The sequence below is a fragment of the Sitophilus oryzae genome, unplaced genomic scaffold (genome assembly GCF_002938485.1).
Source record: "Sitophilus oryzae breed Bouriz unplaced genomic scaffold, Soryzae_2.0 scaffold_149_pilon_pilon, whole genome shotgun sequence".
NCBI lineage: Eukaryota > Metazoa > Arthropoda > Insecta > Coleoptera > Curculionidae > Sitophilus > Sitophilus oryzae.
The window spans coordinates 1,732,225-1,759,710 of NW_022146169.1; the positions used below are offsets into that span (position 1 = coordinate 1,732,225).

Below are 27,486 nucleotides of genomic sequence, written 5' to 3' on the forward strand. Positions count from 1 at the left end.
TTTATTATTTTTTGTTTTATTCCGATAACATATATAAATAAATTTGTATTTTCTTTCTAGAAAAGGAGTCAATAGGCTGTCAATTAACTGTCATTTCACCATTTACGTCAGCTTCCAATTCGGCTTTATTTAAGTAATTTAGGAGCACCACTAACTTAGCGTATGCAGCTTCAACGGTGATGTCATTACCAGAAATAATACCGATTTCATTTAAGACCTAGAAACAAACAATAATAATGTCAATCATGTCGATAGTATAATCAATACAGAATGAATAAATCATACTGATTTTTTAAATAATTCTCAAGCTTATCCTAAATTAACTCCTAAAACTAGGTTGGTACAAATTACAAAGTGAGACGCGTGCAGTGTCTGAGTCTTTTCATTTCTACCTATTTACGTTGATTGAAGAAATAAGAAGATATGCAACCTTATGATCGATTTCGCGGCACAAAACCTGTCTCAGATGTAGCTGGCGTTACCGTCAGCTTGTCCGAGATTTAATTTAGTTCTGCACCGCTGCGCGTTGATAAACAGTTCGTTACACAGCGTCGTTTACAGCGCAGCGGATAAAGAATACTGTATCGTAGTTCTGATTTCAATCGACAGAATGAGTAGTTTCCGGAGACAGTGTTGCCAGAACTACTGATAAATCAGTAGATTAACGGATTTATAAAATTATTGCATATATCGTTTAAAAATATACGGAAAGGAATTTAGCCCCTGGGGGATGAATTTGTTTACATGTACCATAATGCTCATCCCCACCACTTTAGCGGTTCGCGAATTTTGTGAGGAAGAGGGTATAAGGAAAACTGTGGTGGCCACCGATGTCTTCAGATATGAATGTGATATAAAAAATATTTTTGTTGTTTATTCTATGTTTAACACGAATAAATGTTCAATACATAAACGCGGATTTTTCAACCAAAGATATTTTCGTCTAACGTATTACAGATAGTATGCATTTTAATATGGCAACTCTGTCGCCTTCTGTTCCGCACCGTCTTCGATATGTCTTCGCTGACCGAATTAGAGAAAATAAGTGTTTTATGCGTTGGCCGTAGAACGATTGGTGTCTCCACCGTACAGCAGTTGAGACGTAAGGGGAAATCAAATCAACCTTGTCACGAATTCGTCCATTAGGTTGAGTATCTTTCCAATTCTTTCAAGCAACGGTTCTATCCTTTTTTAATTTTTCTATATTTATTGTTAGTTTTTGAGAAGTTTTATGTCAATGACGTCTAGAGATTGACCTAGCCAAAATGATCATCAATTGTCATTTCCAGCTGTCTGCGACGCGGTTTTTTTTTCGATCATACGGTATCAAATCATCATAAATTGATTGTATTCAAAATTATTTTAATACTTGAACCTATGTTAACAATATCATAATTTTAAAGTGTATTTTACTTCAATGGAACAAAGAAACAATCGAAAATAAGCCATGTGTGTAATGTACTAGATGACAAAAGTAATAAAACAATGAACAGCTATACTCACACATCCTACTTCGTAATTCGAGGTGACTGTCCCCTTTAGACACTGGGAAACATTGATAATGACCAATCCAGTGTCTATTTCCTGTTTCAAAGTGTTTACCATATTGTGATCATTTAAAGGGGCATTTCCAGCTCCGAATGTGAGAATAACTGCTCCGTGAAGGTTTTCCAAAAATGCATGCACCTTTAAAGTTATTAATAATTATTTATAAAATACTAATATCTAAATAATTATTTATGATGAATTAATATATTCAAGATAATACGTGATACTTGGTTAATACAACTCATTTATTCATCAAGTAGTACCGCATGATCGAAAAAAAACGGCGTCAAAGACAGGGAATGGTAATCGATTATAATTTTGGCTGTTATTCTTTAGACGACGTCATTTACTTTAAATTGACATAAAACTTGTAACAAAAATTAACACTAATTATAATAATAAAAAATAAAGATAAGAAATATCCTATATTCAAACGAAATATAATGAAAAAATTGAAAAGTACACAGATTTAGCTACAGAAATACTAAGACTTTGGAAGCAGAGAAAAGTAGTCGTTATTCTTTTTATCATTTCTACTACCGGGATCACTCCACACACATTCAACAAACATCTTAAGTCTCAAGCAACTCGGTCTAAACTCCAAAGAAGATATATTTCCTCGAATTTTAAACTACAGCATATAAAAATCACTTTTACTCAATATAAAAATAAATTACAACCTTCTTAAGGCCAACTGGCCATTAAAAAATTAAGAGTCGGGATCCAGTAATGCCGTCTAGGGCTTGACCTTGCCGAAATTATTATCCATTGTTATTTCCCAGCTGTCTTTGACACCGTTTTTTTAGATCGTATGGCTAATTCAATTACTCAACAAGCAGTATTTCAGTTATTATATTTTAGATTTACTTTAATTACTTTTTTGGATAATATATGCAGTTGCTAGCAGGGTTGAAAAAAATATGTTTTTGTTTTTTATGATTTATAACAGTTAAAAAAAAATACTTACATCGCTAGCTCTAATGGTCGGATAACAGTATAATATGCCGACATCGGCAACTAGATCATATTTAAATGATAATTTACTGATTTTCCTTCTATTTAATAATGGATAATTACCTTCAAAAATAAACAAGTTAAAAAATATAAATAAAAGTATATACTATAAGAAACAATACCGGGTGCGTCTCAAAAGCGACCCACCCCTCTAACGTTTTTATTTAAAAAAAACGAGATTTGATATGTTAGTTTATGACATAAATTAGGATTGATTGACGTTTTCAATTGTTTTTGGTCACTTCCTGTTTCACCGGAAATGACTGTAACTTTCAATTTTTAAACAGCATGCTCTCTCAGTATTTTTATGCATTTTTTACAAACAATTTGGTATCACATACTTGGTATTTCGAGTCAAATTGTCGTTATAAACCGTATGCTACAATTTCAAATAAATCATATGCGAAAATGTCAAAAGCTGACATATGATATGTTATTCTATTCAGAGTGTCATTTTCTATGAAATAAAGTAAAAAAAATAGCGCTGGTGTTATTTAAAAATAAAAAGTTGTAGTTATTTCCAGTGAAACAAGAAGTGGCCGAAAACTCAATACGTCAAACAATCCTAATCTATGTCATATACAAACGTACCAAATTTCGTTTTTTTTTTATCTAAAAAAATAAAAAAGTTATAAGGGTGATTAGCGATTAACCGTATATAGGCTTTCAGGAAAAGAAAAAGAATATCTGTCAAAACGGGATTGATGATAAATCTCTATATAATATGGAACATCATTCATAAACTCAAAAATAAATAAACCAAAAAATATTGTTCCTTTATACTCGTAACTAAAAATTGTAGAAAAATATGCTATAAAACTTAACAAAAAAAATATATGAAAGCTTGTTAATTAGCTTAGCAACAGTGCGTCAGGAATTTATAGCTAAGTGCTGGAAGTGCAAACTTAAAGTATACAGATTGTTAACTGGACAGTTACTTATAGGGGAATAGAATGATAACACTGCCTATTGAGAACGCATGCACTTAGAGGGTTTTCTGCCGACTCGACCCGACGAGCGGGCCGAGGTTGCCATATTTTATAGAAGCTACAGATGCCTGACGCAATGTTGCAGTACCCTATATGGTCGTATAACATAAAACGATTCAAATTATTTGAAAGTCTCCAAAGGATTAAAAATACTTACAATTAATGGTAACATTATTGTTGTTATTATTAAAAGTTATTTCAGCTAGATGAGGATAATTAGGAGAATCAAACGCATCAAAACCTGAGCAGTCGATTTTCTTGCAACGGTTTCCCTTCAACAAAACTTTGTCGAAGAAGACGCATACGTCAGATATATTGTACGCTGCAGCAAAAATTAAGGAATAATAGAAATTACTAATTCCATCTGTACCGTCTTCGAAGATAGGTCGCTGTAAAGTAATAAAATGTAATTAAATCAGAGAATACGCATTGGGTATGAATGATTACAATTTTAAAAGAAGATAAAGAGGAATATCTAGATGCATGACTTAGGTATTCCTATTAAAATTTACTTCTAAAAAGTACCCAAGCAGCATTTGGACGTCGGGACAACGTTGTGTCACGCGACCAAACGTCTGGGCGCAAAGTCGGCACAATCTCGTGCCAACCCTCGTCTGCACTAGTTTGGGGAATAATTTTTGGGTCGAAACGACGTTGGATACCTACGTTGGCTAAGAGCCTAATTTAGTACAAACTGCAACGTTGTTTAAAATCCTTATTCACAGAAATACAAAACTATAATAATATGGCGTCTAAGTCGCGTTTTATCCTAAACTGGGATAATTATAGTGAAAATATTATTTTTATGATTTAGTTAGAGACATATGGCCAGATGACAGTAAAGAAAAACAAAACAAAAGTATTTAAGTGTGGAGGATGTTCAAGATCATAATTATTGAAACACTTTAACCAACTCTCTAACTCGTTACCCAAGGCAAAAAAGTTAAACGCAAACAACTTTATTAAAAAATGTATTGTTTCTACTTTGAAAAATTGTAATGGGTCTTAAAATTAAAGAAGTTTTAAAAAATTTCTTGAATTTTTTTAGTAAAATGAGAATAATTTATTCGCAGTCGAAAAACAATTGTTTCCGCTTGTTGTTTAGGGTCAAATATTTCAAGTTAATGTATTCAAAAAGGAGGAATTGCTATTTTAGGAACGAAACATTTTCTTATTCAACAACATGGCGGCTGTCACTTTGTTGTTTGGGAGATTAAGATGGAGTAGTTCGAGTAGTCGCATACTGGACTAATAAAGTCGGTGTTCAGCTTTAACAGGTAGTATACTAGTCGCAAGATTGCCTAATTTAGTCATCCTAGAGTCTAGCTTGTGCCGCATTCTATATTCTAAATAAACGAGGGAGTGAATAAAGTATCGGGTATATGTGATATGATGTATATTTAAATTTAGTTTTATATGTGCCTTTCTTACGTCCCATTTTAATTAAGTTTTTTTTTTATAAAAACAAAAACAGCACTGAACTGTCTGACTGAACAGAACAATGAAGTGAAAATTTAATATTTAAGGTTATGGCTCAATAGAGTTGCAAAAAGGTAGTGCCTCGACATCCTACCAACCAACCTAAAAATAAGGAAATCTAAACAACGTTGGAATTAGTAAAACAGACGACGTTTGCATAACGTTGGAATAGGTCCTGAAAGTGACGTCGGAAAACTCTTTATTGCCCAACATTGTAACTACGTTGTCCGAATCACTTAAAGATCACTTAAGCAAAAAATGTTACAAGACAACGTTTATTCGACGTCGCACAAGCTTTTACTTTGTTGTAGTTACTAGTTCATCGTCGGCACAACGTTACAACAACGTTTATATTTATTTTAATACCCAAGGTACGGAGCTAACTATTTTTTGTAGCTAATCCAACGTTGTGTTTAGTAAACATGTGGTCGCAAGTCGTGAAAATGCTACTTGGGTATGTAAACAGGATGATAAAATGTCCCGAAAATGCTCCATATATAGGTTTCCCATTTGAGATGTATATGTTACAGTAAAAGTTGGAAATCAGTGATTGTTAACAATTACTAGTAAAAGCTCACATTCACTGATTTGCTAATACTACGCCAATAAAGATTCAACAGCTATTTTTGAAACCAACTTTTACTAGTGATTCCTTCGACGATAGCAGTGAGTTTGAAAGATTCAGTTAGCGCTGTTTCCACATGTTGTAAAATATAAAGATAAATAAGGATAAGTTGAATAATAGGCAATATAAGGATAACATTAAATTGAGCTAAACGTTGGCAACGTTGACAAACATCTCGTAAATTCGCTTTGTTTTTTTGTGGTTATGTATAATATTGTTTTGTTATTGTTGTAAAAAGTGCTGTGCATATTTTCCCTTTGGAAGAAATTTTCTGTGAAAATTTAAGGTAAACTATATAGACACTCGCAAGAATGTAGTGTTTGTTTTTCATTTTTGCAATATAATGAAGTCACAGCAAAAGTTAAGCATGCAAGAGAAAAAAATATTAAGGAACCTCGTGACTATGAATTTATTGAATATTTTGATATGCCTGAAGTAGCGGATTTGAAAAAACGAATAACTCCCATTGAAGAAAATTTGGGCATACTTTATTTTGTCCACGATGATAAACTTTATTAAAAAAGCCTTGTACCAATAAGTAATCTTATGTTAGTGAATGTTTTTTTAATTGTTTTGTACACTTTAAAATGTTTACTATGTTTTCCCATTTAAGATTTAGAACGTTTTAATAATATGTCGTTATTTTCACATTTTCAGTTCGTATGTATAATTTTTAATAAATATACTAAAGAAATAAATGGTAATTTTAAGATATGTCGATCAGCTTTTATATTCAAGGATCAGCTTTTATATTCTTAAAAGTTTTATTTGTTCTAACTGCAACCAACATTCTTTTCACCACACTCGCCCTATGCAATAGAATAACTTTTACTGACAGCCTTTAGTAAATGTTACTTTCACTAGTGAATGTTAGAAATTACTAGTGAAAGTCGACAAATCTCTTTAAAATACCAAATTCACTGGTCCATGCGTAATTGCTAGCATTTCCTAGTGAATGTTAATAATCACTGAATTTCCGACTTTCACTTTTCTTTTATACATCTCTTTTTTTACCGTGCATTTTGAATTATTTTTCAGAATCTGGTCCCAGGACATCAGTTGATTATTTACTATGTAGTCCGCCCCTGGCGCGTGTGCTCACACATATTTAAAGTATTTTCTCCTGTCGCTCCTTTCCTCCGCGATCCGTCTTCATTCGTTTCTGTGTGCATGTGCAGTGCGGAAGTGTCGCTTTTTACGCTTGTTTACGAACGCCGAAATTAAAACAGTAAGTAATTATTTCTATAATCTTACAATACAAGCTTGTTACCTTGTCGTTGATCGAGATTATCATCCTCCATCAACGCTTTTCTCTTTTCTCTTTAGCTAGATATTATGGGGAAAACAAAGGGAAAAAGCCGGTCTTCTTCTCGAGAACGCCATGTTTCACGAAAGGAGCGTTTGAGAAGGCTAGAGAGACTTGAGAAAGAGAGGGCAACATCACGAGCGAGGTCGCGATCGCCACGGCGTCAGCGGCGTTCCCCCTCTCAGTCATCCGGTCGCGCGCGCTCGTTCAGCGGGCGCGTGGGCCGTACTGGCCCAATAGCCAACACCCTCGGTGGATTCAAGGTCAAGCAGTCGTCATCATCGACGGTCTGGTTCTGGTTATGACGATCGCAGTCCGCGCGGCTCGGCGTCTTATTATGGTACACCAGATAGGCGGCGATTGCCTAGCGTAGACCATAGTCTGTACGGCGTGGCTACCAATGCAATGGATGTGGATCGCGGTCCGTGCGGCGCGACAAACATTCTGAATGATAAGAATAATTTAAACGATCAAACGGCTGGCACCCTTCCGTTAATTATTCATAACGACGTCTCCTTGCCGACTGAAGTTAGACCTACTCGGTGAGGATCCGGATAAAACTAAGGCTAATGGGTACACTTTGCACCAGGCCCTTACAGCTAGGTGGTCAAAAAGGAACAATTGATGAATACTAGCTGCGTCCCAGAAAACTGTAAGGCCTTGATACCTCCCTTGGTCGACAAGGAAATTTTACCTTGTCTTTCGGCGGCTTATATAAAAAGGGATTCATGTCATGCTGATTTTCAAGACCAGCTGGGCAGGGGCCTGTCTTTATTGGGCAAAGGTCTTAATGCGGTTTTGGAAGAGGGTCAGTTTATTTCGCCAACTATGCGTGAAAAGATTTTGCCATTCCTTACGGAAGCTGGACAAATTTTTTCAAATTTATTTTTTTGACATTTCTCAGACTAGACGTACCTTAATTTTACCCATGTTAAGCAAATCACTAAAGGATGTAGTAGAGACTAGGGTTCCAGGGGTGTACTTGTTTGGGAACGAATTAGCTGAAAAGGTCAAGGAAGCTAAAACATTGGAAAGAACAGCCAATGACCTTCGTCCCCAAACGCAGAGTTCTACCTTTTCCGCTTCTAAAAAAGGGGGAGGGGTGGCTACCGGCCGATCACAGACATCCAGACCATACACCAGCCGAGGTGGCTCATCCGGTCCTTTAAACCGGGGGCGTCCGGTCCGTCCAAGCGGGAAACGAGACCACACAAAGGGCATGCCCCGACACGAAGGAGTCAATACCCTCATCAGAAGCGCTGATTTCAGAGGCTAAAGTTATTTTATAAACAATGGCAAAATATCACCCAAAACCCATTTTTCTTGTCTTGCATAAGTGGTTATGTCATTCCATTTAAATGTACTCCCTCACAGTTTTTGTCTCCGAAATCAAGGCATCTTTCTTCAGAGGAACGAAGCCAAATGGCTATGGCAATTGAAGAATTGCTTAGTAAGGGTGCAGTCATTAAATACCAGCCCCAGCCAATCCAATTTTTATCTGGTATTTTTCTTACCAATAAATCTAATGGTGAAAAACGGTTTATATTAAACCTAAAACAACTAAATCAATTTATAACACCTCCTAACTTTAAGATGGAAGACTATCGCACAGCCAAAAAAAAAATGATTTCTAGTAATAGCTTTATGACTACAATAGATATAAAAGACGCTTATTTCTTAATTTCTATAGAACGACATTGAAAATATTTAAGATTTAGTTTTGAGGGAGAGTTGTTTGAATTTGGTTGTTTGCCATTTGGTTTGCCGTTCTATTTCACAAAGCTTTTAAAACCGGTAATTAAGATTCTTAGAGAACATGTGGAATTTGTTGTGTCAATTATCTTGACGATTTTTTAATTATAGCCGATACTTTTGATGATTGTCAAAAGAACACTGTATTTACAGTTCAGCTTCTACAGAGTTTGGGTTTCTTAATTAACTATAAAAAATGCAGGCTAACACCAAGTACGAGCCAGAAGTTTTTAGGTTTTATTTTAACAGCCAGACTTTAAGGTCGGAACTTCCAATGGAAAAAGATTAAAAATAAAATCGTTAATTCAGGTTTTTACATGCAAAAAACAATGTAAAATCAGGGAATTTGCTAAGTTCATTGAAGTTTTAACCTCGGCATGCCCTGCAGTAAAATATGGTTGGCTGTATGTCAAACAGTTTGAGAGGGAAAAATTTCTGGCTCTGCTACAAAATCATGGTAATTATAATGTCATCATGTCGGTCCCACACGCTACTTTATCTTACGACCTGTATTGGTGGGATAATAGCATTTTGACAATCTACAACGATATTAGGCATGACACTTTTCCTATTGAAATATATACCGATGCAAGCACAACTTGATGGGGCGCCTGCTATGGAACAGATCGGACTCACGGATTCTGGTCAGAGCGGGATAAAAAACATCACATTAATTATTTAGAGCTTCAGGCCATATTTTTCGGACTAAAATGCTTTGCGCAGGATCTATCGAACTGTAACATTTTAGTACGGGCAGACAATACAACCGCCGTATCATACATTAATCGCATGGGCAGCGTTCAGTATCCGAACTTAAGCAAATTAGCCAGAAAAATATGGTCGTGGTGTGAAGAATGGAACATTTGGCTTCTTGCATCGTATATATCTTCAGAGGAAAATTGTGAAGCAGAATCTGAATCACGGAGAACTGCTATGGAAACAGAGTGGGAGCTATCAGGAGAGGTATTTGAGTGTATCGTAAATACTCTGGGAAAACCAGAGGTAGATCTTTTCCCCTCTGGAATTAATAATAAATGTGCAAACTATGTGTCTTGGAAGAAAGATCCAGGATACATAGCAGTTGACGCTTTTACCGTGAACTGGAACCGGTGGTCTTTTTATGCATTTCCACCTTTTTCGTTAATCCTACGCACGCTTCAGAAGATTATCCAAGACAAGGCAGAGAGTATCGTGGTAGTACCATACTGGACAGTACAGCCTTGGTACCCGTTGTTTAAAAAACTATTAATAGGTGATATAATCACTTTCAATCCCAGTGATAATCTTTTGTCGTGTCTTTTAGGAAAGAGCATCTACTCCGGAGGCAGCTTACCCTGGTTGCCGGCAGATTGTCAGCACGGCACTTGTAAAAAAGGGGGTTCCCTAATCAGCAGTGGAAACGGCATTATTCTCAATTTCGGAGGCCACAATGAGGCAGTATAACACATCCTATAAATTATGGTGGGATTTTTGCCACAAAAGAAATGTTTCTGTTTTCGAGGCTGTTCCTAGCGAAGTTACAAGAACTTCTTGATAATCACCCTTTTAAATATGGTACATTTAATTCCCACCGGTCAGCCCTCTCTCTGATTCTCACAAACAATATAGCATCGGACACTAATTTGAAGCGATTTCTTAAAGGGGCCTCTCGATTAAGGCCGGCTAGACCCAAGTATGATTCCACTTGGGATCCCAAACCTTTGCTGAATTATCTAAGCGGTATATCCACACAAAACCTAAAACTCTTATCGATAAAGCTGGTTAGTCTTTTGGCCCTTGTGACTGGTGGACGTCTCCAAACAATTTCGCTAATTAGACTTTCAAACATTATTATCGACGAGGAAAAAATCCAAATTTTTATCTCGGACCAGATTAAGACGTCTGGTACTCTTAAAACACAGCCTTGCCTACACATTCCATTTTTTAAGGAAAATTCGTTTCTTTGTGCGGCTTCGGCATTGTTAAGTTATGTAGAAATAACTAAGCCTCTTCGGGAAAATCAAGATTTTCTCTTCATTACTTCTACAAAACCTCACCAAAAAGCATCCAAGCAAACCCTAAGTCGGTGGGTTAAAGAGGCGCTAAAAGCTTCAGGAATTGACACAAGTCAATTTCAACCACATTCTACTCGTCATGCATCGAATTCAGCGGCTTTTAGAGCAGGGGTTTCTCTAGAGCTAATTTGTCGTACTGCTGGGTGGTCTGAAAAAACCGCAACATTTGCTAGGCACTATAACCGACCATTAACCAAGAAGACTGATTTTGCCAAAGCAATCTTAAGATTAACAGACTAGATTAAGATTCGTTTCGTTTTTTGTTATGTACTTCTGTACTTATTAGGATTTAGAAGTTTTATGTTCAGTTACCAAATGTTAACTTCTGCTTATTATTGTTAAAAATCTAGGGCCACTCGATACCTAACCGTTTAGTATATTTGCACTTTTATATTGAAGTAGGTCCTAGTTAAGAAAATATATTTCTTTACGTTCTTTTAGCCTGCGGTGTTTTATTTTAATAATTAGAACAAAATCCTAATTAAAAATAGAGAAAATCGCAACAACTTTAAACAACTACATAGTAAATAATCAACTGATGTCCTGGGACCAGATTCTGAAAAATAATTAAACGATCAAACGAACTTTACCTGAAGTTCGATCGTAATTATTTGATGAATCTGGTCCCAGGACATCAGTTCCCACCCATTACCCAACGCCATTTTTTGGCTGACCCCTTTTAGTTGCGATTTTTCACGCATCATTTAAACAATATGAAGACGGATCGCGGAGGAAAGGAGCGACAGGAGAAAATACTTTAAACATGTGTGAGCACACACGCCAGGGGCGGACTACATAGTAAATAATCAACTGATGTCCTGGGACCAGATTCATCAAATAATTACGATCGAACGTCAGGTAAGTTCGTTTGATCGTTTAAATATTTTCACAAATTTAGAATGTAGGTAATTCATTAGCAGTTTTAATTTCTTTAGGCAACTTTAAATGAGTGGAAAATTTAATTTCAAAATGGTAAAAATCTACATCAATCTGAAAATCTATCAGTTTAGATTGACAGTATAGTATTTTGAAGACATACATTTTATTCCTAATCTACTCAGGAAGAAAAAAATCTGCATTCTATTTCAGAAAAATCGACTTGTGAATAAATATATTTGGATTACATTGTATATTTATTAAAATACATTTTAAATATGCACTACCATGTATCGCATGTTTTAGAAAATAATTGAAGGGAAGATTTCAAGTAAAAAACTTGAAACGGAGATGTTTCGAAACACCGAGGCTACTACGCGAGGTATACAATTAATTGTATTTTTTGTTAAGATTCTATAGTACAGGGTGTCCCACACAGAATAGCTCTTGGCTCTATCTTGGAAAGTATTAGCCGTAGGGCCTACGGAAAAAAAATATTTATAACTAAAGGGGCTACGAGAAATTGCTGGAAATTATTTTCAAGTTTGTAAAACGGCCGCTATAGAGAACTGCTATGGAAAATAAGAAAATAGAATTTTTACAGAATTTTGCCTAGATAATGGGTACTATAAATAATCGCTTCATCATCTTCAGCAAATTTTGGATTTTTTTTGTTAGAGTCATTTTCCCCTATCTGCTAAAATAAAGTGGTGGGATCTATCTTTATTTAAATGTTAATAACTCCGGACTCTGGATGATCAGAATCCAACAAACGAGGGCTCGTTTAAAAGAGCGTTCCTTACTCTATATTATACCATAAAAATAATAATGATAAGGTTTTGAACGTATACGCTAGGGGGCGCTTTCTTACAATTTAACAAAGCGCGTTTAAAAAAAAATACGATGGTATATGTAATTTTAGCTGATAGCAAAGAGTAGTAAAAGCTTAAAAAGTCAGCGTAAACCGCATCTTGATATCTTTGCAAAAAAACGCGCTGTATTTGTTAAATTGTAAAAAGGCCCCCCTAGCGTCTACGTTCAAAACCTAATTATTATTATTATGGTATAATATAGAGTAAGAATTGCTCTTTTAAACGAGCTCTCGTTTATTGGATTCTGATCATCCAGAGAGTCCGGAGTAATTAACATATAAATAAAGATAGATCTAACTTTCCCCCACCACTTTATTTTAATGGTTCTAACAAAAAAAATCCAAAATTTACTGAAGATTATGAAGCTATTTTATAGTACCCATTATCTAGGCAAAATTTTGTAAAAATTCTATTTTCTTATTTTCTATATCAGTTGCGCCCTCTAGCGGCCGTTCTACAAACTTGAAAATAATTTCCAGCAATTTCTCATAACCTTTTTTGTTACAAATATTTTTTTTCCGTAAGCCCTACGGCTAATACTTTCCGAAATACAGCCGAGAGCTATTCTTAGTGGGACATCCTGTACAATAATAAAATACCCAATCTTTAAATATTTAACTTTTTAAACTAAGATATATTACATTCGTTTAAGTTACCTGAGCTCCTGTAATAATAATTGGCTTATTTAATCCTTCTATCATAAAGGATAATATCGATGAAGTGAAAGCCATGGTGTCTGTTCCATGCAATACAACAAATCCATCAAAATAGCAGTAACACTTCTAAAATACAATATAAACTCACCGTCAAAAAAAACCGGCCACTAAAAACTCGACCCAATTTCAAAGTTAGATTTCTCGCAAACCACTCATTAGATTTTGACGATTTTGTTTTAAATACGTGTGTTAAGTTAGCACAACCACTTTAAAAAAAATGTATAAAACTATGTGGAATAACTGCCGTAAATTAGCCGTAAATTTGCCGTGAAAACGAAAAATTTACCGCTCTTCGCTAAGTATGTTAAATCGATATGTTAAATCGAGGTTGTGCTAAGTTAATATTAAGTTAGCACAACCACCATTGGAAATCAGTGAAAGAACATAGTTAGGAATTTTATAGTATAGCAGGAATTTGCCGTTTTTTTGCCGTTCTTAGATACAATTAAAAAAAATATCCTCCGATCATTCCCTATCCCCCTGCAACAAAAAATGTAATAGCGTCAAGGTCACATAATAAGTTAGCACAACCATTCCAGTAAACGTTAAGTAAAATGTCTGAAATTAGATGGAACAATTGCCGTAAATTAGCCGTAAATACACTATGCAAACGAAAAATTTGCCGCTGTATTATTTGTTTACAAAATCGATAATTAACGTAAACAATAACGTTAAATTAGTGCGATTTTTCTTAAAATTCACTAAATGGGATCAATAATAACTTTTTAGTACAAAAGGAATATGCCGTAAATAAGCCGTGAAATCGATAAATTTGCCGCTCTATTATTTCTTTATAAAATCTACAGGGTGATTCAGGCTTCCGAAAAAGCTCTATGTTAGGTTTTTGGTTTGTGAATTTCATTTCATTTTTTTATATGATATGGGGGCAATGGTAACGCCCATTTTGAAAATATTTTTGTCAGCATACAGGGTGATTCAAACATATTTTCAAACCAAAGTTGTATAATTTTAAATGGAATGCTATATATATATATATTTTTTAGCTCAGTGGATTTGCCACTAAATTTCTGTTTCAAAATACCCCAATTTCATATACTATACCTAATGGTTTTTGAAATATAATCGTTTTTAAAATAAATTTACTGCTTATTTAAAGCCGTCTGAAAATTATAAATTCGAAGAATTTTAAAAAAGTTTGTATTTTTTTTTAAAAATATATTGTTAGTATATTTTAAAAAAGTACTGTATAATAATGTCTTCTTCAAAATTCGGTCTACCAAAATTTGTAATCTTGTTTGATATATACAGAGCGAGTCAAAACTAAATTTTGTATTTTTATCTACTATTTTAAATGGAACAAACACCCTGTATTTTGTATCATAATCGAACAAGGTGTTGTTTAATCTTTTTGTTTTATTAATGCCGAAAATCGATATTCAATAAGAAAATTTTTTATACCCCCAGCAACAAAACAAAAAATGTAATAGCGTCAAGGTCATATATTAAGTTAGCACAACCATTCCAGTAAACGTTAAGTAAAATGCCTGAAATTAGGTGGAACAATTGCCGTAAATTAGCCGTAAATACACCATGCTATCGAAAAATTTGCCGCTCTATTATTTGTTTATAAAATCGATATTTTTTTTAATTAACGTAATCGATAAAGTTAAATTAGCGCGATTTTTCTTAAAATTCACTAAATGGTATCAATAATGATTTTATAGTACAACAGGAATATGCCGTAAACAAGCCGTGAAATAACAAAATTTGCCGCTCTTTTATTTCGATTATGACACAAAATACAGGGTGTTCCATTTAAAATAGTAGATGAAAATACAACATTTAATTTTGACTCACCTTGTATATATCAAACAAGATTGCAAATTCTGGAAGACCGAATTTTGAAGAAGACACTATTATTCAGTACTTCCTGTTAATTTTTTTTAAATTCTTCGAATTTAGAATTTTCAGAGAACTTTAAATAAGCAATAAATTTAGTTTAAAAACGGTTATATTTCAAAAACCATTAGGCATAGTATATGAAATTGGGGTATTTTGAAACAGAAATTTAGTGGCACATTCACTGAGCTAAAAAAATATACAGTATCCCATTTAAAAATATACAACTTTAGTTTGAAAATATGTTTGAATCGCCCTGTATGCTGACAAAAATATTTTCAAAATATGCGTTACCATTGCCCCCATATTATATAAATAAATGAAATGAAATTCACAAACCAGAAACCTAACAGAGAGCTTTTTCGGAAGCCTGAATCACTCTGTAGATTTTATAAAGAAATAAAAGAGTGGCAAATTTTTCGATTTCACGGCTTATTTACGGCATATTTCTTTTGTACTAAAAAGTTATTATTGATCCTATTTAGTGAATTTTAAGAAAAATCGCGCTAATTTAACGTTATTGTTTACGTTAATTATCGATTTTGTAAACAAATAATAGAGGCAAATTTTTCGTTTGCATGGTGTATTTACGGCTAATTTACGGCAATTGTTCCACCTAATTTCAGACATTTTACTTAACGTTTACTGGAATGGTTGTGCTAACTTATTATGTGACCTTGACGCTATTACATTTTTTGTTGCAGGGGGATAGGGAATGATCGGAGGATATTTTTTTTAATTGTATCTAAGAACGGCAAAAAAACGGCAAATTCCTGCTATACTATAAAATTCCTAACTATGTTCTTTCACTGATTTCCAATGGTGGTTGTGCTAACTTAATATTAACTTAGCACAACCATCGATTTAACATACTTAGCGAAGAGCGGCAAATTTTTCGTTTTCACGGCAAATTTACGGCTAATTTACGGCAATTATTCCACATAGTTTCATACATTTTTTTTAAAGTGGTTGTGCTAACTTAACACACGTGTTTTAAATTGTAAATTAATTCCTTTTTAACGGACGCTACTTAAGAAACTTTTATTCCGAATATATTTTGAGCATATACAGGGCACAACAATAAGACGAAGTTTTTGCCCGAACTTTGTAACACCCTGTAGGGTGCAGCAGCGGTAGTAGCTATTGCTAAATTAAATCACATTGTAGCCTCATCTTTCGTCAGCACTTTGTTTTTTTAATCACCACATTATCTCTTTTTGTATTGGAGATATGCTGTTTTAAAACGAACATCTCGGAAAAATGCTTCGCAGGCAAAAAGTTTTATGTGTAAATAATCAAGGCGACATAGGCGAAAACGCATCTATGAGTATTTGCAATATGACAAAAACGGTTGTTAAATTAAAAAATGCCATTATCTGTAACGGATGTTACTCGTATTGTGGCTTTAATTCAGGATGGCCGAAGTCAACGTTATGTCTCCGATACCCTGGGTATATTCCGAACAACAGTCCAGGATCCAGGATGCCTGGAATCGGTATATGGAAACGGAAAATTTCACCAGGCGAGTGGACACTAGATATTAGTCCCTTAAAATTTCTTTACCTTTTTTTTAATTTTCATGTTTTAGTTAGTTTCAGGTTAAACTTACCTACGTTCCGATGTTTGATTTGTTTTTAAAGACTTTTTCTAGGCGTTTGTTTTAAAGCAGCGTATCTCCAATACAAACAGAGATAATGTCGTGATTAAAAAAAATAAAATGCTCACAAAAGATCAGGGTACAATGTGATTTGATTTAGCAATAGCTACTACAGCTGTTGCACCCTACAGGGTGTTACAAAGTTTAGGAAAAAACTTCGTCTTATTGTTGTGCCCTGTATATGCTCAAAATAAATTCGGAATAAAAATTGCTGACGTAGCATCCGTCAAGAAGGAATTAATTTACAATTAAAAAAAATCATCAAAATCTAATGAGTGGTTCGCGAGAAATCCAACTTTGAAATTGGGACTAGTTTTTAGTGGCCGGTTTTTTTTGCCGGTGAGTATATTATAAATAAAATTAATATACAGAGTGGTTCGATTTATAATCGGGAAATTTCGGCAACATATTCTGCAGATAAAAATAAATAAAAAAGTTCCTATAAAGTAATGTCCTAAAATGCTTCGTTTTGGAGATACAGGGTGTAGAAATATAATTTTTATTCCGTTTTTTTCAAGTAATTTCTGAACTCACGTCCATATTTGAATAGAAATTGGTGCCTGGGTGTTTTCGAACAAAACGGGGATTATATACTTGTACCCTACTTGTAGAGGGCGCCACCTTCATATTTTTTAACTGGTTTGAAAAGTAATAACCTTTCGTCCGTGCCTGTACAAAACTCTCGACAAAACTACTGAGTGAAGAAAAAATATACATTTGCGACGTTTTTTAATTAAAAAAGGTTTCTTGGTAAAAATCGCTACGAGCACCCGTTTGAGAGAAGATGTTTGGAATAAAAATAGTCAATAAATGTCATTATTGACAAAGAATAAACATGTTGAGTAGATAGTTATTTGACTGAAATGATAAATTTGAGAACTTGTATTTTTTTTTAATTAAACTTCTTTTAAAATTCTCTTCAAAAAATGATGATAAAACAGTTTTTGTTGAATTTTTGGCAAAAAAACATGTCAAATGTATTTCAGTCTAATAACTATTTAGTCAAAATATGTTTATTTTTTGTCAATAATGACATGCATTGACTATTTTCAGTTTTCACAATTTTCATTCTAAATATCTTGTGAACGGGTGGTCGTACCGATTTTTACCAATAGAACTTTTTACATAAAAAAACGTCGTAAATGTATATTTGTTACTCAGTAGTTCCATAGCAGCTTGCAAAGAGTTTCAGTTGAATTCCGTCCGTCGAGCTGTGCGGTTCGAGCGTTGCGTCCCAGCACAGAGACGGATTGACAAAAAATGAGTGCCTTACTGTGCGCTGCTATTAATTGTAATCAGGGTTGCCACAAGCTACACAATTGTGTATTTTGCTACACATTTGCTTCCATGTCTGCACAGCTACACCACAATGGCCTGTGCTACACATTTTGACAATTTACATATTTATTATAAAAAATAATACCAAAACAGTAAATCAGCTGACAAAAGCTGTTTTTTTTTGCTTTTAAGTTATCTAAGTTATTTAAGTTATATTTGAAGTTACATTAAAAGAGGCCGCAAGTGAACTTTAAATTTTGAACTGACAAATATCATTTTCGGTCATTTATTGGTCGAGTCAAAAACGATAAATAGACAGGATTGCTTAATTCCTTAAATAATACATAACATGTACTTTGGCCAAATTCAGAGGCCAAATTTCACTGTAGTTCGGTCCACTCGTTGGCATACGTGAATAATATTCAATTCCTATTTCACTTTTCCTCCCATATCAGCAAGGACTGCAGTTTCTATGGACAAATTTGGCCGATTAAACAGTCCTGAATTGTTTACAGTTTTTAAACAGACTTTAACCGGTCTAATTTTTCCATAAAATCGTTAGTTTCATGACATCAATTTTGACGTCATTGCAATATTTGCTGGCATGAGAAGAAGTGAAATGGGAAATGAATATATTGACGTATACAAACCAGTGGAAGTGAGACTCTTATCGAGACTCGTAATTATGCTTTAAAAATTGGCGATTTTACGTCTTATTCTTGGTTTTATTGGATAGTTTACAATTATTGGTCATGGTCATGGATTGCTACACAATGCTACACATTTTTGTGGTCAAGTTCTGCACAATCAAAAATTTTCTTGTGGCAACCCTGATTGTAATAATAATTCAAAAAATTGTTCTTTGAGTTTTTTTAGATTTCCATCGGATGTAAATCGGCAAGCTGATAGTAATTATCAATAAACATTTAATTATATTTGTTTATTTTAGAAGCTGAGATATTATGTAATTAATTAAATGTTATTATTTTTTTTAGCATGTGGGCAAATCTTAGAAATAGTTTTTTAGATATACAGGTTGCCTCAAATATGCGCATGAAAATATTCTTTGGTCAGGGGATTTGCCATAAAATTTTCATTCCAATAATAATTTACGAGATAATTTATATAGATTGGTTTTTGAAACAATTTTAGAGTAAATATTTTGTACATCTAAAGTATCCGCAAATTATTCATATTTTTTTAAATGAAAGAATTTTTATAATAGCATAATCTATTATAGATTTAGTGGACTGTATTTTTTTATGTTTTTTTATTTTATTTATTTTTTATTATAAGTGGTCGTAATATATTCAAAATATTATAGACAAAATATTGAGTTTATATTTGAGGGAAGAAAAGTGCTAGACCTAGCTTTAAACCACCGTAAATATACAGGGTGGCCCATTATTGCGAGGAAGTCCAATATCGTCGTTCTTGTTGAAGATTTGAAAAAAGTTTTATTCATATGTTTCAAGGTTTATAAAGGGTCGTATCCTAAAATATTTTGTTATATACAGGGTGTCACAAAAAAGTTATGGTGAAGTTAATTTTATTTTTTTTAATTATTTTACATCATTCTATATACATTATTCTATATAGGGTATTTTTTTATGGCGATGGCGTCACCAAAATCGGAATATTTAAAATGGTATATCTCAATTTTTTTAAATGCAACATTCTGTATATTATTTTTCGGTCAGATGCAGAATTAAAAAGTGAACATTTTTTTTATTTAAAGTGTTTCTCTAAATTTTTAACGGTTTCGCAGATATTCGCAGTATTATATTACATATAGCTCTTTCAACAGTAAATTTTTATCAAAGCCACCTAATATGATCTTTGTCTGATATTTTATCGTTGAAAATCCCATATGTAATGAAATACAGAAAATATTTGCAGAACGCCTAAAAAATTTAAATACACTTTAATTACAAAAAATGTTCACTTTTTAATTCTACATCTGAAAGAAAAATAATATACTAGGTGTTGCATATAAAAAAAAATGAGATACAACATTTTAAATATTACGATTTTGGTGACGCCATAAAAAATACCCTGTATACGATAAGGTAAATTTTTCTACAGGAATTTATTCTGGTGTCCTTGTCATGATTAAGAAAACATAGCTAAGTATTAATAAAGTTATGTTCACTCTAGTTTTTTGCCACTTTTCATATATAATGTTTTTAACCAAAGTTTTAGTAAATAAGAAATAGAATGGCAAGACCGCAGTGTGCTTTAAATAGAATCCAGTTATCTACAGAAAATTAAACTTGTTTTAAATCAAAAAAAAATTGTAGAAAATCTCTGAAATAGATAATAATATAAAAATATGTCATTATATATATTTTCCGCATTTCTTCCTATCAGAAGATTTTCAGATACAGAAGAATTGTTACCTACACGAAATGTGAAAACATTCTGTTTTCAAGCAAGTTTTTACTCGATGATCAATTTATTTTATTTTATTTTATTGGGAACTCATATTTTTCTAAATACATATCTGTGAAACTACGGCGAGTGCCACGACTATACTTTGCCTAGTTAATAGACCACAACTATACAGCTACGTCAGTGGTCACGGGAGGCGAGAACAAGGTCATATAAAGTAGCAGAAAAAGAACAAAGGATTTGACAAGGAGTAAATCTACTAGTTTCCTTATACTATGGTAGTTCTCTAGAGGTACGGACGAAAAGTTATTAAACTTCAAACCAGTTAAAAAATATGTAGGTGGCGTCCTCTACAAGTAGGAGTTATATGGACATCAAAATAAAATTTCTCATATCAAAAAACTCTCAGATACCAATTTTCATCCACCATATTGACGTTAATTGTTACTTCAGAAATTATTTGCAAAAAATCGAAATAAAAATTAAACCTCTACACCCTGTATCTCCGAAACTAAGCATTTTAGGACATACTTTTAAGAACTTTTTTACTTACTTTTATCTGCAGAAAATGCTGCTGAAGTTTCCGGAATACAGTTTGGACCACCCTGTATAAGATTTAAATCATTTTGATTTAAAAATTACTTAAGACTGAAGATTTAAGTTCTTTTAAAACTGATTTGTTGCCGTTTTGTCTTCTAAAAATATTACATAGAGAGAATGAAAGTGGATGGCTTACCTCAATATCTGTAGCAATTTTTTTCCATTCCTTTATAGACATATTACTGGAATCTAACAATGGATCATATTCGATAATCTGGTATATAATACGAGTATTCAAATATTTTCTATAAATTATATAAAAATTGTTAATTTATAACAAGGAAGTTTCATGTTTCTCACATAGTCAGTTGATTGCAATGCAAGTTCAGACCTGCGGCAAGAACCCTGTCATAGAGTTTCGGAATCTCTTTGATAAACTGGGTAAAGAGCCCAGCCACAGGGGCATATGCTAGAAAATAATTTAAAAACAACTTACATTAAAAATGGGTAACACAAAAAAATTTCCACCATTTTTCATACTTAGAGTATGTACATATATTCATACGTCTGTTTCGATCTTGCTGGAAGCAATCCAGAAATGGCTCTGAATGCCTCTTCTTCAATGTCAGAGGGAATACTTTCCGAATCGCTCATTTTTTAAACTAGTGACATCAATATTATTTACTGTCATATTGACATGTTGTTATTTGAACAAAGGTATTAAGGTAATTGATTTTTAGGATAGGTATATAGTTAAGTACAACAATTTTTAAAATTCATTGTGTGTTTTTATAGTTAGACGTAGATAAAATATTGTACAATACACGCGAATTAACTCCATTAAGATACTTGTATGGTTACACAACTCGTGCTACGCATTCGTGCCACTTTCACACGCGTATCTTAATGATGCTGTTAACTCACTTGTATCGTAAATATCTATTAAACGGAGAGCTGGCTACTAGTGATGACGCTTTGGAACAGGATCTGTTATTTTCGAAACAGGTTTGTTTTGGAACTGGCTTGGAAGAGGTTTATGTGCTATCCTATACCAGTTCCAGTTCCAACTGTTCCAGCTGTTTCAAAACACTGCAACTTAAATTAAATACTTAAAGAAATAAATTCTTGGAATTGTTTAAATTATGTTATCTACTATATTTGTGATATTAGATTCTTAATAGTGTATTTCTCAAAATTAGATAATTATATAATATATTGCATTTGGCAACATCGCCAGTACGTTTTTTTCATGGTAAGAAATTCTCTTCGCCTATTCTGTTACCATTAAAAAAACTCTGCTTAAAAAATATATATACATACCGACAAAGGAACCGCTTGTTTTTATTATCTAGGAATGTAATTGTTTTTATTTTATATATGTATTTTACTATTTTACATAAATATATAAAATAGTAAATATTAGATATTCTTTTCTTTCTGTATTTTCAAATATTGATTTCCTATTTAAAATTTATAATAAAAATTTAGTTGAATTTTAATTAAATATATCAAATATCGGCAACGCTGCGAAAACCGTCACCTTTTTTTTACGTCTATGCACTATATTAGTGCACTCGCACTCTCTCGATAATATAACGCCAAGCGACCGCGTCGCTAAAGCGATATACTAACTCGTTTCTCAACTGAAACTAGTTCTTTTTACTTAACTGTTCCAAGTCCCAAACTGTTCCAAGTCCCTAACTGTTCCAAGCGTTAAACTGTTCCAAGCCCTAAACTGTTTCAAGTCCCAACCTGAACAGTGGGACTTGGAACAGTTTGAGACTTGGAACAGTTTGCGACCTGGAACAGTTTAGGGCTTGGAACAGTTTAGCGCTTGGAACAGTTAGGGACTTGGAACTGTTTGAGACTTGGAACAGTTTGCGACCTGGAACAGTTTAGGGCTTGGAACAGTTAGAAACTTGGAACTGTTTGAAACAGTTAAGTAAAAGGAACTGGTTTGAGTTGATAATCGAGGTCGTATATCGGTTTCGCTAGTCTAGCCAAGTCTAGCGGACGCGACCGTTCAGGTGTTATCTGTTATTGGGATACAAGGACGTAAAAAACAAGTATGGCTGTTGCCGTTATTTAAAATATTTAATTAAAATTCAACTTAATTCTTATTATAAATTTTAAATTTGTTATAATTTTTTTAAATATTTTATTTTTTTAATGTAAACAGAAACAGAATAGGTAAGGAACATGTTTTATTATAAAAAAAATGCTGGCGATGTTGCCAAATGCAATATAATTATCGCATTATAGTTTTTTTTTGAAAAATACAGTGTAAGAACAGTCGGTTATTGTTCTGTATTATAAATATAGTAGATTTAAAAAAAAATTAAACTCTTCCAAGAATTTACTTTTTAAGTATATAACAAAATTATAAATCAATATTTATTCATTAGTGCTTATACAGGGTGGGTCTTAAATAAGTGCACATATTTTTAGGGGTTGTATATTTCGATTCTCATGAGTTTTTTTCGGGAAAACATGCTTTTGAAAAATTTATATTTTTCGAAAATTTGATAGTTTTTTTTTAATTTTTAGTTAAAAAAATATTATATCTTGGAAATATAGCAACATAGATCGTAGATTAAATCTAGAGAAAACAGAAAAATCTCCAGTAGTTCTCATTATTTAAGCAAACAATTTTCTTTTATATAAATTTAAAAAGAAAAATAGCAACCGAATCAGAATGATGCAAGTACGGTATTAATTTTCGTTTTGGAACAGTTTGGAACTGGAACAGGTATCTTTTGCAACTGGAACAGCTTGTACCTGTTATTAAAAAATCGCTGTTCCGGCCATGACTACTGGCTACATATAAAACTTTATCATCGTTACATGGCTATTTTTTTGTGTGAAGTATCCTTTTGTGTAGTCATTATGAAATAGTCATGTCTGCCAGCGCGATCCCGGGGCTTAAAGCGGGGGCGGCCAATCGAAATTTGACATTAAAAATATTATAAGGTACAACTTAACAAGTATAGCTAGAGACGTGAGAAATATAAAATAAGAGACGCCCCTCGATACGCAGTGGACATCTCACAAATTTGCTTCAATCAGATTTTTCGTAGCGTAACTGTATCTCTCTTCCGCCGAATGCGTTCTCTCTCTATCGTATGCGCGACCGGTGCTATCCCCAAGTCTCTTCCTATTGTTGCGAGCCGGTGTGGACTCGACCTAACCTCACAATATGGCCCGCCCTCGGATGACCTTAACATCGCATAGACACCGCAATGATTCATTCGTTCGAGAAGAATCGAGATCCACTAGAATGGACTAGTACATACGAGAACATTCGAAAACCTTCTCTATGCGCCTAACGATCTTTGGACTATTCTAGATTTCTTTTACCTGTCGGTATAAAAGCCGGCGGCAGTGGCCTAGAGAGGGCAGTTATAAATATACAGTTGACGCGCTAAAATTCAAAATAAATTCTTAGTTATAAATCGTTTGTAAATAGTTCTATAAGTCTTTTATCGTTATTATTTTTGTTAATTAGTGTTAAATAAATAGTGTTTAAATAAATTGTGACTTTCTATCCACACGGAACCGACGAAAAACGTAACACTATATTTGTCAAACTATACACACGTTATAATTACGAAAATAGCTTTTATTTATTATTAAGAAACGTGTAAAACTGTTGACAGACGTTTTTCTCGTGGCTAAAATGCCGGGAGACAACCCGAAAGAGGCATGGAATTTGACAAAAAAAAATCATGGCATACATGCATGTTGATTGGTGGAATGTCATGTTTATTTATTTAAAAAGCCGCATGCAAAAGGACAGACAAAAAAATCGTGGCTCAATCAACGGTAGACAGTTATAAAAAACGCGATATTACTTTACAGGATGAATCTTGAATTAGTGCAAGTATTTTCATAGCTGGTAGCTCTCGATAAAAGAAACATATTTTCTTTTTACCGTTTTCCAAATAAGTCCAAAATAACCGAGTTATTCAAGTTTGAAAATTTAAAAACAAATTGATTTATTTTTAAATAATTTTGCGAGACACCTGTTTTTTTCTGTACTTGCATCCATTATTATTTTTTTACTTGCATCTAGTATGACACTAACATAACCATAGAGTAAAGTCGTAAGCATGATAGGTTAAGAAACAATTATACCGTTAGTAAATTTCTAAAATATACAGGAAAATTTAAAAATAATGCACGATTTTCTACATCTTTTTTGCGAAAAAAAATTCATAAATGAGTTCCTAGGGTCGAAATATATCACCCTTAAAAGTATCTTCACTTATTTAAGACTCACCCTGTACAAGCGTTTTCAGGAAACGCTGGCCGTGTTATCAATTGAAACATAATACCTGTAAATCTGCAAAAAAATTTCGGTGCAGATATCGACTCAGAAGAAGACTCGTTTGCGAGAGCGGGGATCTGCAGTACGATGAGTCAGATACAAATCGGTGAGACAGAATCGTAAATGTATGATATCTGTTTTGAAATAATAAAAAATATATTTATCATATAATCGTATACATGATTTATCTATACTTAAATGGATGAGGCGGCGAGCGTTCCCTGAAAGCGCTAGAGTAATATCGCGCTTTTGATAACTGTCTGCAGCTGATTTAGCCACGATATTTTTGTCTGCCCTTTTGCATACGGCTTTTAAAATTAATAACTATGACATTCCACCAATCGACATGCATGTATGCCATAGTTATTTTTTATTTTTCAAATTTCATTTTTTAATAATTTTTGAGATAATTTTTAAAATTTCATGGCCTCTTTCGCGTTGTCTGTCGGCATTTTAGCGACGAGAAAAATGTCTCCCAACAATTTTCCACGTTTCTTAATAATAAATAAAAGCTATTTTCGCAACTATAACTCGTGTACCTTATAATATTTTTAGTGTCAAAATTTCACCCTTTCGATTGGTCGCCCCCGCTCTAAGCCCCGGGATCGCGCTGGCAGACATGACTATTTCATAATGGCTACACAAAAGGATAGTTCACACAAAAAATTAGCCATGTAACGATGATAAGGTTTTTTATGTAGCCAGCTCTCAGACTATATAATGTTATTCACCTCTTAAACACCTCTTAACTATTCTTCAAACACGTAGTAATCAATGCAAGAATAAAATTATAATTAATTGTATGGCATAATTTTGAAAGTAGTTAATTTTGAATCATGTTTCTAATATTAATAATAATCTTACAATAACATTTTGCATAAAACTTACATAAAGAATAAAACAAAATAATAACAAAAAAGCCCATTAAATCCACAAAAGAAACATATTTGTTTCTGTATAGAGAAAAGTCAAACAAAACCAATAAGTGTGTTTCAAAATAGCTACCATATTATTTTTATTTGACTGTCTTATTATTTAATGATTAAATTATTATATTACCATTATTTTTAGTAGTCTTCATCATTCCAATGGTACCTCCAGTGTACAAAACAAGTACTTTCTTTTCTTCAACCATTCTGTCTTTAAAGGAGTAGTAATAGGTATTAAAAACTGAATGGAACTACCTGCAAAAAAGACATTATTAAAGTCGGATGAGTATTTTTTATATTATACAGGGCGGCGTAAATTAATAAATGCAAAAAATTAGATTGTGTTTTTAAAATATGAGGATATTTTCCTAAACAAATATTTAGTTACATAAGGAAAGAAGCTACATAAAGAAGAACCGAAATCACGGCAGATTTTCAAAAACGGCACACATTAATAATGTGAAATTTGACGTCTGAATGTCGTTAATTTGATGTGTAAATGTCACTATCTAATCAGACAGCATTTTTTCATGAAATTCTTGTTTGGGAATGTTACACAGAGAGTGTTCTAGTAGCTCAACTGTCTAAAATATTTAGGGTACTTTTCCCCGTGTATTTTGTTATACCGGGTGTTTCTCAAAAATGGGTCAACTTTTTTATTTGTTTAGATATAGTTCAGTAATATTATGGCTCAAATTCCGATATATACGACAAAATTCATAACGTTTTCAAAATTGGTGGAAATAATCAGGACATCATATGTATTAATAAACTGAAAAGTTCCCACTCCTAAATACTGTGCCTCATCCCCCAGGACATCGTTTCTACCCCCATTTTGAGTTTTTTTTTTAGATAATCTCGGCAACGGTGCAATTCTCGACTAAAATGTCTATATAGAAAATTGTTTTTCATAAAATTCTCTATCAAAAAGGTAATTACACTTTTTTTCTAAAGTTAATAATAAAGTGGCAAATAGGGCGCAAATATAAGGATTGGTTATGACTAGCACTATCTGCAGTTCAATCTAATTTAACATTTAACGTTAACAAAAAGCAGTAACCCCTAAATTATACTTAGAATTTTAATATACGTTCTTCTCTCACACTCCTCTACCCCTATAAAAAGGGTGATTTGTACTTATTTCTAGTAGTGGGAACTATCGAATGAATACTATCGAAACATTCGATAGTTGCAATTCATTCGAATAATTCGATAGTTAGTAAGAAAACATTCGTTGAAAACTATTCGAATAAAAATTATCGAATAGATCCGT

The 27,486-nt window shown here is 33.2% G+C and overlaps 1 protein-coding gene across 2 annotated transcripts; it reads right to left on the reverse strand.

Annotated features, from left to right (window-relative positions):
- LOC115877997 (60 kDa lysophospholipase-like) lies at positions 1 to 27,064 on the reverse strand. Of its 2 annotated transcripts, none has more exons than XM_030894349.1 (9): positions 26,602 to 27,064; positions 26,344 to 26,468; positions 21,318 to 21,426; positions 21,154 to 21,262; positions 13,172 to 13,297; positions 3,709 to 3,940; positions 2,516 to 2,625; positions 1,504 to 1,686; positions 1 to 217 (listed from the first exon to the last, which is right to left on the reverse strand). In XM_030894349.1, exons 2-9 carry the CDS (start codon positions 26,417 to 26,419, stop codon positions 80 to 82), a joined length of 1,083 nt encoding a protein of 360 aa, XP_030750209.1. In that variant the 5' UTR covers positions 26,420 to 26,468; positions 26,602 to 27,064; the 3' UTR covers positions 1 to 79. The 2 variants fall into 2 exon arrangements, with proteins under 2 accessions (XP_030750209.1, XP_030750208.1); XM_030894348.1 differs by having other exon boundaries at positions 26,518 to 27,064.
- Between the last annotated feature and the right edge of the window lie 422 nt (positions 27,065 to 27,486).

What these genes read in the sequence shown, in the direction of transcription:
- LOC115877997 (XM_030894349.1), bottom strand. Translation starts at nt 26,419, where the DNA reads ATGGTTGAAGAAAAGAAAGTACTTGTTTTGTACACTGGAGGTACCATT. An exon ending in CAATAATGTTACCATTAATT is followed by an intron (nt 2,626 to 3,708) that starts GTAAGTATTTTT and finishes TTATTTTTGAAG; the next exon opens with GTAATTATCCATTATTAAAT. An exon ending in CGACCATTAGAGCTAGCGAT is followed by an intron (nt 1,687 to 2,515) that starts GTAAGTATTTTT and finishes ATAACTTTAAAG; the next exon opens with GTGCATGCATTTTTGGAAAA.